Genomic DNA, 10,393 nt, shown 5'->3' with positions numbered 1-10,393 from the left:
TAGGCTATGATATGCAATGAAAGTTTAAAGACCTGACAAGCTCTACATCTTTCATTTTATAAGTACACTTTCTACCAAAGTAAGTTTAATAAAACCTAGAATAGTCTTTTGTATGTGTCTGTGTGTTCATGTAATACCTTTCATCTATTTTGTTGTGATGTTTGCTTGTTGCTTGTTCCTTCCATTCGTTTTTTTTAATCTTCTTTTTGCTACTTTTGATTGTTTTCTGTTGGTGTTGCTTCTTCTAATGAGATTATTGAGAGGTTGGTGTTTAAGGTGGTGAGTTATTGAGAAAATGAGATTGTAGATGATATGAATAACATGAAATAGAAAAGAAACAAGAGAGATAAGAGCTAGTTTGAGTTTGCATCTAGTTTGGGTTTCGAGTCTGCTTCACTGAGAGAGAAATAGGTGCGAACATGACGAGTGGGAGAAAAAAAGAGCGAAAATTGTACATTTTTATAGAAATTACACGTGAAATAATCAAGTTGGTGAAAAAAAAATTCAATTTTCTAATTGTGGTTACATAAAAATTAATTTGATCTATTTTTTTTTTTTTATGGACTAAAAAGTGTTTTTACTTTTTTCAAAGACTAAATTGGGTGTCTCAAAAATTTTTAAGAAATTAAAATGGGTCTCTCATTGTATAAACTATTATATGCTTATAAAATAGTATTCATAATAATAAAATTTGATTGCATAAATTTTTTTAATGGATAAAATATTTTCAAGAATTTAAAGTTATTAGATCTAACTAAAATTCATAGCTGAAGAAATTTCTATATCAAATTGAAAGATTGCATAACAATAAGTTTCCTTATTTATATTGTTAGAATTAGAATTAAAAACAAACAAATAAACCCTTGAAATTGGAGGGAATTAGAATGGATCTTATGATGCTATTTGTATATTTCCTTAATGGGTACAACCTTACTCTATTATTGATAATTTGATTAGAATTACTTTAATTTATTTTATACACACACATACATACATATATATATATATATATATTTAAAGTAATAAATTTTAATGTAAATAAAATAATTTAGTATTATTATAATATTTAATAAAATTTCTGTAATTATTAATATTATTATTATTATTATTATAAAAATTTGTTAAAATAAATCAGTATATTATTATTATGACTATTTATTTGAATTAAAATTGAAAAAAAAAATGACAGGAATTTGAATGAATATGACAGGTGGCACATTGTTAAAACCAGTATATTGCATATTTAAGCAATTGATTTTTTGTTGTAAAAATTCCTGAATTATGTGCCGGTTTTTCTGAATTTAAGAAATTTTTAAAACAAAAATGTATAACGTCTTCCCCCAAAATATAGGTAGATGAAAAAGGAATCATTGTTATAACAAAGAATGAAAAAACAATGAACATATTTTGAGAGGGCAGTTGTAATCTTAAAAATTGATCTTTAATATAAAGAAAATATAATTGTAATAATTAAAAAATTGGTAAAATAAATTTTAATTTTCATAAAAATATATTTTAACTTTTTAATCTTAAATAGTATTTATATTTATTTTTAGTAATAACTTTTTATATAAAAATTGATATTTTTAGTTCTTAAAAAAATCTCTATAAAATTAAAATAGAAATTAAAAGTGAATAATTTAAAAAAAAATTAAACTTAGAAGGTAACAATTTTATTTGAGATTAAAAATATATATTTTTTTTTTAAATTATCTCAATTTTATTCTTAAAAATAAAATTGAAATGTGTGTTATTGGACTGCTTGGATAGCCCAATAAATTGTTATATATAAATACGATGAAAAAACATAAATTGAGAAGAAAAAGAGTGACCATGCCTTCAATATGGGTGAAGAAAAAGTCTGAAGTGTTTTCAAACCATGAAGGTAAGCTTTTATTTTCTATTAACTTGTTTTTATAGTATAATTTACTAGAATACTCAAGTTACATGAAATTACTCTCGTAATTTGTTTTTTTATCTTTTCTTTATTTTCTCATTATTTTATTTGAATAAACACGAAAACACGAATTTGATTTAATGCAAGGAAGTAGATAAATTTTATAAGAAAAAATATTTCCATTGTGAGAGCTGATAACTAATGATTTTATTATGGTTCCTCAATCTTCTTGGAAAGCTTGTGAGAGCTATATGATATTTTGATCAACATTGCTAGCTATATGAATGTATTTCACCATAACAAGGTTCATTAGTTTTATTAACTTAATTCTGATTGGTGGCTTATTTCTCTTTTTTCTCAAATTTACAGATCTGGAAATTGTGATGGCGGTTCTAAAGACAATTGATAATATTACTTTTAGTGATGAGTCTCTTCACATTAGAAGAAAACTGTATATTGATTAGGAATCTCTAAATTTCCATTATGTTAACGTATCATTGTTTTTAGGAATTAATTAACAATAGAGTTATAAAGCCACTCAACAAACTGATTAAGTCAGTTCACAAAAGGTAAAGGAAACATATATTAAGTCAATTAACATGAACATGCTGTTGGATAATAAATGATAACAACGTAAATTATTTTAGTTTTGATAATACTATATATTTTATTAATTTACATAAGATCTGCTAACTCTACTGTACAAGCAATATTTTGAGCAAATTTTTTTCCAACCTGTTCGAGTTTGGAGCGGCTTTTCACGGCACAAATTAAATATAGTTATATGTAGGAGGTTCAGCGTTCAATCCATGCGACTAACATTTCCCCCTCCCCTAACATGTATAATATTACTAACTACACTTCTTTGCTTATTTTCATTGAAGGAGCGGACTATTTACTTTAATGAGGCATACCTTGCAATTAATTCTTCCGATTGAAGCAGAGTGAGAGGATCTCTTAAAGTGAAGCGTTGTAGATCCTTCTGGACTAAGGAGTCCATCTAGAGGATTGATATTCACAGCATTTTCAGGTTCAATATCAACACTGAATCTACTACGAGCTTCCTGCAATGGAATTTTAAGGGCGGTAGTCAATGAAATATAGTCTCGTGTATATGTAAGGAATTGAACTACAGTTTAGTGGTTGAACGAGAGGACAATGATGAGAACCTTTGAGAAATGATACCCATTTGGTAAAGATATTTTAATAGACAAGTTTCCTTCCTCTGATGAAATGGGGTCATTAATAATTGGCACCATGTCAGCGGTTGGCCGTCTCTTGAGACGTTTAAAAGATCTTGATTTTTGTTTGGGAGGCTGAAATCCTTTAAGCTCCAAGGTACAGAGGTCAAATTCATTAGCGTTCAAATCCAAATATCGGATTAGGCTGTTGTTCGTATCGGCTATGAATAGTCTCCCTGTAAAAAGAATAAATAATAATTCTAAGACTGAGATTATATCAAGGAATCAACATTCATAAATTCTATGGATAAGATGTATACTTGTAAGACAAAAGTTAGTTTGTGAATATTGTATTTAAGCATAATGAGATAACAATTATATCAAGAAGAGCATTAGTAACATACTCTTTCAAACACACTCCTTATTGGTTGAAATACAAACAAGTCTTACATAAATTTGGTAGGACCCATATGAATTCTTATCAATAGAAGAGAGTGTGTTGTTAGCATTATTCTTATATCAATTGCAGTTGATGTATGTATGACTGTAATTAGGGGTGTTCACATCTAAATCAATCCAAATTATAAGGTATTTTCTTAATGTGTGCGTGCATGTGTGAGTGCATATATGTACTAATACACACACACACACGTGGCCTAAACTTCTTTATGTTTCTCGTATAAGGTACAAATGATTCCATCAACAATTATGAACCAATTGGATATAAGTTAAAGAGTGATCTAAACACATATGAAGAGGCAATAAAGTCTCAAGACTCTAGGTTTTGAAAAGAAGTCATCCAAGAGGAAATGGACTCAATTATGGAGAATAAAACTTGGAAATTAGTAGACCTCCCACAAAAATCCAAATCAACTCAATAAATTGTAAATTGATATTTAAAAAGAAAATGAAAGTTGATTGACATGTTGTTAATAGAGTATTAAAATACTTGAAATGAACAATTAACTATAGTTTAATCTATAGTGGATATCCTTCAATTTTTGAAAGATATATAAATGCCAGTTGGATAACTTATGTTAAGGATCATGTTTTCACAAGTAGATCGATCTTCAACCTTAATAGAAGTACAGTTTGTTGGGGTTCAAAGAAACAAACTTCTATTGTCGACTCCACCATGGCTACAAAATTCATTGCTCTAACTGCAAGTAATAGAGGTTGAATGACTAAGAAATTTGTAATATGAGATGCCAATTTGATTAAAACCAATGACACCAATATCCATATATTGTGATAGTCAATCCATACTATTATAAACATATAGCCAACTATATAATGAAAAATCTAAAAATATTAGTTTAAGACATAACATTGTAAATGATTTAATTTTAAATGAAGTGATCTCTAAAGTGTTTGTAAGAATTGAAAAGAATCTTACAAGATCCTTTGACGAGAGGTTTGATAATGGACATGGTGTTGAAGACATCATTGGAGATGGGACTCAAACTCATATCTAATTAATCATCAATGGTGGAAAATCAACTACACTTAAGTAACATCAAGTCTTAAGTTTAATGATGAAAGTAACTATTAGAGTGATTGCAAGTACTTGAAAATATAGATACATCTCAAAGGGTACAAGAATATACATCATTTCTCCAACAGGATGAAAAAAGAAGCACAGGATTATAAATTTATACAGTCTCTCAGCAAGAATTACAAGAATTACTTATCATTTTGAATTGGCATTTTTGTGGCAACATTTTGATAGAAACCAGTACCATACATAGAGATTTAGAACCAGTGCCTATCAAAGGGACTCACTCATTTACAGTTTCTTCATAAGAAACTCGATTTTATCAGCAGCTTCATCCATATTTTTCCGTTTGACTTCATCCAAGAGTAAACGGCAAGTTCTATATCTAGGCATGATATCTTGATCAACCATCTCCTCAAACAGATCGAATGCTCGCTTGCATCTATCTGCTCTGCAAAACCCATGAATCAGCAGTGTATAGGTTGAAAGATCAAGACCAAAATGATATTTATTTACCATGTCATTTAATATATCATTCAACCAACTATCAATTTTTCTGATTCTAAAGCATGACTTGATCAATGGATGGTAAGTTTGAATATCAGGCTTACATATTCCAGAACCTTCCATCTCTTTCAGTATGCCAAAAGCTCTTTCTTCTTGTGCAATGTAACAAAACATAGCAATCATTGAGTTATAGGTGGATGAATTTGGTACCACTCCAGCTTTCGGCATCACAACCTTGAATACATGTGTAGCATCATCTATTCTGCCTGCTCTCCCTAACGTATAAATCAACGAATTGTAAAAAAGCAAGTCAGGCTTACATCCAGCAGAGTTCATTCTCTGAACTATTTGCAAAGCTTCGTCGATTTTTTCGGCTTTTGCCAGTGCACACATGACAGTAGTATATGTGACCACATTGGGGGAGCAATTTTGAGCTTGCATTTCATCGAGAAGTAAATAGACCTTGTTGAAATTCTGTTCTTGACAATAACATTGGATGATAATGGAATAACTTATAACACAAGGGAGACAACCGTATCCTTTCATCTCTTGGATTGTCCAATGTGCCTCCTCAACACGGCGGATTTTACACCATCCGTGAATAAATATGTTAAATGTGTTCGCGTTTGGAGCAATGTGATGCTTCAGCTCCAAGTAAATTTCACGAGCTTGCTCAACGAATTTCTCTTTGCATAGAGTATCAAGCAACACATTCATGGATTCTGTATTCTTCTCCAAGCCGAGAAACTGTAAGTCATCGAATATCCTCACTGCATCTTTCCACTGTCCTGCCCCAACAAACCTTCTCATTACTTTGGATATAGTACTGAGAGTGATAAAACTCTCCTGACGCATTTCTTCTAAGATCTCTCTCATCTTTTCCATTACCTTCATTCTACCCAATATGTCTATAATCATATCATACGATTCTGGTGAATGTTTAAAGTTCGAATGTAAACTCGCCCATTTGAATATACCCAATGCAGACTTCCAATCATCCTTATATCGAATAAGCAACCTGTTAATAAGGTTTTGAGATGGATGAATATCAGTTACAGCTTCATCACTGATTAGAGACTGGAGAATGTCTTCCTCACTGTTTCCTTTGCCAATTTTTGCAGTAAGAATGTCAACAGATCTTGTAAGGTCTTGAGATTGCTCTTTATGCCAAAATTCTCTAGCTTCAGCATGGTGACAATTTGATAATGAAGAAAATAAAGTTCTAGACGAATACACCAGATAACATATGCAAGAGGGATCACGAACAACAGCACGATATATTGACTTCGTGGATCCGACTTTAAGAAATTTCCGAACCATGGTCATGGAAAGTACTGGAGCGATAATGAGAAGCCAGATTCTGCTTCACAATAAAATCATGAAGAAAATTAGCTATGAGTCTTTCAGATATTGTCAATAAGAACTGAATCATATACTACCTTAGCTACTATTTTTTAAAACAAAATAAGAAAAATATGATTATGAATTATGTTACACATTTCATATAGTAATGAATTGAATTCATTATTGTTACACGTATGTAACTTTTTCATCTGGTTTTCTATCACTTGATGATAAAGAAAGAAAGAGATATATGTTGCACTAGATGAATATTAATATAAATAAATTCTATACATATTGCTTTGTCATTCATTCAGCTCAGGCACAAAGATATTGCTTAGTAAGTCTGGAGTTTACAGAACCTGTTTTTCCTGATACTAATAGACTACTACCGACACTTTTGGGTCGAAGAGGTGTCTTGTTTTCCGACACTGACACGACACCCACACATCGATTGCATTCAGTAAATTCCATTTTCTAAAATTATTATCAATAGTCTTAAAATGTCTCAATCTGGACCACAACATAACCGTTTTTGTGTTGCTGAAAAGGCCATGCATTGGCCAGTGGCCACCATTTGCGACCGTCGACGGAACCCTTATTGCGACAGCTATATAAAACCCCGAACATAATGAAAACAAGCCATAAAAATGGCGGTGATTCTAGTGTGTAGTGATATATAATAGAAAATGAAAAGGAAAAAAAAATTGAAATGAGCTAAAAGAAATGATTGAATCAAGGAAAAAAAAACTCAAGCAAATTGGATTAACAAAATCAACGAAACCAAATAAAAAATGCAGAAAAATTGTAGCCTAGATGATTGTCATTGCAATAAATGTTTAAAAGTGAAATATATCAAAGCTGCAAGATTATAATAAAAATTGAAAATTAGGAAAATGTAAAACTGAAAGTGGTTGTCATGGCCGCCGCAAATGACGGTGATATCGACATCCTGGAACAACCACCAAGGGACGAGAAGGAAATTTCAAAGTAAAGATGGACTCACTGGTTTTGGCGGCCTACGCCCAACTCCGGCGGCGTTTTCCGGGTAGTCGAGAGTTCAGTGCTACTCCAATTTGTTTGCTTCTGTCTGATATAAGGGGAGATCGGTTTTGTTGTTGCTGAAAGCTGTATTGTTGTTTTACGGTTTTTTATCTAGAATTTTCTATCTTCTTTATTTCTAACACAGTTTTTATACAATTTAGTTGCAACAAATAGATTCTTTATATTTTTTATAATTTAATTTAGGTATAGAAAGAATTTTTGTATTATTAATTAATTATAACTATTAAAAAATTAATAATATTTAATTTATTAATAATTAATATTAAAATCAACAAGATTATGATATGTTGATTGTGTAAATTTTTTATATTATTAGTGTATAAAAGTTAATGTTTTTTTAAAACAAGTCATTTATTTTTCTTTTTAAACATGCATAAATTAATTATATTTAATTTTTTATTTAAAAGATGTTGAGGTGGTAAGTCAAATATTTTTAATAAAAATAGTAACTTGTGTAAATTTTAAAAGGTAAATGATCTTTGTAAATAAAAAAAGATAAAAAAAAATCAATTTATTATAATTAGTCCCAAATATAATTTTAGTTTTTTTGTAATTTTATAATTTTTTTTTTGATTTAATTGTTAAAATTAAAAGTATGTTTATATTTTTATTTCTATTCAGTGAATGATAGACATTGGACTTGTATGTAGTACCATCGCTAAATTACCTTTAACGTTGATTGAATGTATGAAAATAATTAAATTTTATTTATGTTAAAAAAATTGAAAAATAAATAATTATTAAATGTGATAAAGTTGTAAAAATCAAATTATATAAGTCTATAAGATAATTATAGTTTAATATATGTTAATCAATGATGAATTTTGACTAGATATGATATTTTAATAAATATGTTAATTAACATAGATATTGTTGTGTATATTGGTGTAATGTTTGAACAAGATGCATACAAATGTTAAGAGGAGAATTGTTTGTATGAATTAAAACTTTATTGGGCTATCATAGTTGTGTTTGATATGTGAAAGTCACATGATGTATGTGCATCTTTTCTTGTCACAAGAATTATTCTAACTAAATGACATGTTATATGACATCTTTTCTTGTCACACAAATTAATCTAATTTAATCAAATGACATGCATCTTTTCTTGTCACACAAATTAATCTAATCAAATGACATGTATCATGTAAATTGATACAGACTAAATTTTCTTTTATTAATTTTTTTAATTATTAAAATTATATTTTTTTATTAGATCTTGAATAGAAGTGAATAATTTATAAAAAAAAATTACAAAAACAACTATTATATTTATAAAATAAAACGAAATTTTCAACCTAAATTTCAACTCATTTTTAATTATTAAAAATATAAATTAAAATTTAATCTACTACTTTTCTCCAATATATTTTAATAAATTTACAACTTCAAATTTTTATATACAATACAATATTATATTTTTTATTTATCTATTAAAAATGTAGGAGGTAAAATAAATCAATTTTATTTTAATTGAAGTAATGTGTTTACAGAATTATACTCTCTCAAGTCTCAACCGTCTATATAACTCTCGTGTGACATGTTCAACAACCATGACGATATGATTAGAGAGTCTTAGAATCAATGTAACAACCATAATTTGTGCAATCTCTACTGTAGTCTTCAAAACAGACACAATAATTTTTTATTCTGGAGACCTGTATAATTTAGTCAGTTCACAAGAGGTAAAGAAAACATATATTAAGTCAATGATACTGTTACTAAAAAAGAAAGATAGATTAGCGTAGTAATTTTACAAGTCCTGGGAAAACATTTGCTTCAATGACAGCTTCGATCATTTCCCATGAGCCCGCGTAAGTAAGGAAAAAAAGAGCCCGACATGCATTTACTACAACTTCTTCATCAGTCATCAACAAAAGTTTCCAAGGATAGGCAATACAGGTTGAATCTGAAAAGATAACACTATAGCATGCTGTTGGAGAAGAAATGATAACAACCAATGTGTAAATTATTTTAGTTTTGATAATACTATATATTTTATTAATTTACATAAGATCTGCTAACTCTAATGTACAAGCAATATTTTGAGCAAATTTTTTTCCAACCTGTTCGAGTTTTGGAGCGGCTTTTCACGGCACAAATTAAATATAGTCCATGAAGCGATCAAGATAGATATTTTATGGATTCAACAGATCACTGTTGCCAGGAGTGTACCATGACTGAGAACAAATCCCTCAGGAAATCACCAGCAATATTACCTAATTCCCATGTCGCCGGTTAAATACACGATGGGACATGGAAATTGTGTGAGCAAGCAACACATACATGCATACATGACGGTTTTCTCAATGTCATTATGCCATGAGACTGAGGTAAAAAACCTGGTTCAACGTGCTATGGGGCAATAGGCTGCAGTACGTTGCTAGTCGAACTTTTGGGTTTCACAAAATGGGCAAGAGTGACGTCTGCTTGGGCAGTGTTAAAAACTCCATCTTGGAAGGGGACCTCAAACAGCAAGGATTGGTATAAACAAACCTCATCTTCCTTGCAATAGTAAATCTGCAAAGAGTGAAAATATTGTTTATATTTTCACTGAGGCTACTTCCTATATCAGAATCAACAAAGGCTAAAGCAGCTATAGATATTTCTGACATTAATTAACACTTCTTTGCTCGTGTCCCCGAAGCAATAGCTCAGTGGTTTGGCTAAGGGACAACGAAAAAGTTATATGTAGGAGGTTCAGCGTTCAATCCATGCGACTAACATTTCCCCCTCCCCTAACATGTATAATATTACTAACTACACTTCTTTGCTTATTTTCATTGAAGGAGCGGACTATTTACTTTAATGAGGCATACCTTGCAATTAATTCTTCCGATTGAAGCAGAGTGAGAGGATCTCTTAAAGTGAAGCGTTGTAGATCCTTCTGGAGACCTGTATAATTTA

The 10,393-nt window shown here is 29.9% G+C and overlaps 1 protein-coding gene and 3 long non-coding RNA genes across 11 annotated transcripts; 1 reads left to right on the top strand and 3 right to left on the bottom strand.

Moving 5' to 3' along the window:
- The first annotated feature begins 2,326 nt into the window (after positions 1 to 2,326).
- Positions 2,327 to 2,917, top strand: LOC140919558 (uncharacterized). The gene is made up of 2 exons (XR_012162228.1): positions 2,327 to 2,466; positions 2,782 to 2,917. It is a non-coding gene; the product is annotated as an uncharacterized lncRNA (long non-coding RNA).
- LOC101498378 (uncharacterized) lies at positions 2,463 to 3,712 on the bottom strand. Its single transcript, XR_012162227.1, has 2 exons — positions 3,067 to 3,712; positions 2,463 to 2,961 (listed from the first exon to the last, which is right to left on the bottom strand). It is a non-coding gene; the product is annotated as an uncharacterized lncRNA (long non-coding RNA).
- An 894-nt stretch (positions 3,713 to 4,606) lies between these two features.
- On the bottom strand, positions 4,607 to 7,604 carry LOC101510895 (pentatricopeptide repeat-containing protein At3g04130, mitochondrial). 6 transcript variants are annotated; one of them, XM_012714114.3, is made up of 3 exons: positions 7,428 to 7,604; positions 5,090 to 6,440; positions 4,607 to 5,019 (listed from the first exon to the last, which is right to left on the bottom strand). In XM_012714114.3, the coding sequence occupies exons 2-3, from the start codon at positions 6,404 to 6,406 to the stop codon at positions 4,876 to 4,878; spliced, it is 1,461 nt and encodes a 486-aa protein (XP_012569568.1). In that variant the 5' UTR covers positions 6,407 to 6,440; positions 7,428 to 7,604; the 3' UTR covers positions 4,607 to 4,875. The 6 variants fall into 6 exon arrangements, with proteins under 6 accessions (XP_012569568.1, XP_012569569.1, XP_004494546.1 ...); XM_012714115.3 differs by having other exon boundaries at positions 5,185 to 6,440; positions 7,428 to 7,603; XM_012714116.3 differs by having other exon boundaries at positions 4,881 to 5,024.
- Positions 7,605 to 9,103: 1,499 nt separating this feature from the next.
- Positions 9,104 to 10,380, bottom strand: LOC140919614 (uncharacterized). Of its 3 annotated transcripts, none has more exons than XR_012162328.1 (3): positions 10,306 to 10,380; positions 9,553 to 10,006; positions 9,104 to 9,409 (listed from the first exon to the last, which is right to left on the bottom strand). It is a non-coding gene; the product is annotated as an uncharacterized lncRNA (long non-coding RNA). The 3 variants fall into 3 exon arrangements; XR_012162327.1 differs by having other exon boundaries at positions 9,104 to 9,395; XR_012162326.1 differs by having other exon boundaries at positions 9,104 to 10,006.
- Between the last annotated feature and the right edge of the window lie 13 nt (positions 10,381 to 10,393).

Source organism: Cicer arietinum, chromosome 3 (assembly GCF_000331145.2).
Source record: "Cicer arietinum cultivar CDC Frontier isolate Library 1 chromosome 3, Cicar.CDCFrontier_v2.0, whole genome shotgun sequence".
Classification (NCBI taxonomy): Eukaryota; Viridiplantae; Streptophyta; class Magnoliopsida; order Fabales; family Fabaceae; genus Cicer; species Cicer arietinum.
Note: the sequence above shows the minus strand (reverse complement) of the source record. Positions and strands in the feature narration are given on the sequence as shown.

Excerpts from the sequence above, each read along its gene's own strand:
- LOC101510895 (XM_004494489.4), bottom strand. The coding sequence starts at position 6,406 with ATGACCATGGTTCGGAAATTTCTTAAAGTCGGATCCACGAAGTCAATA.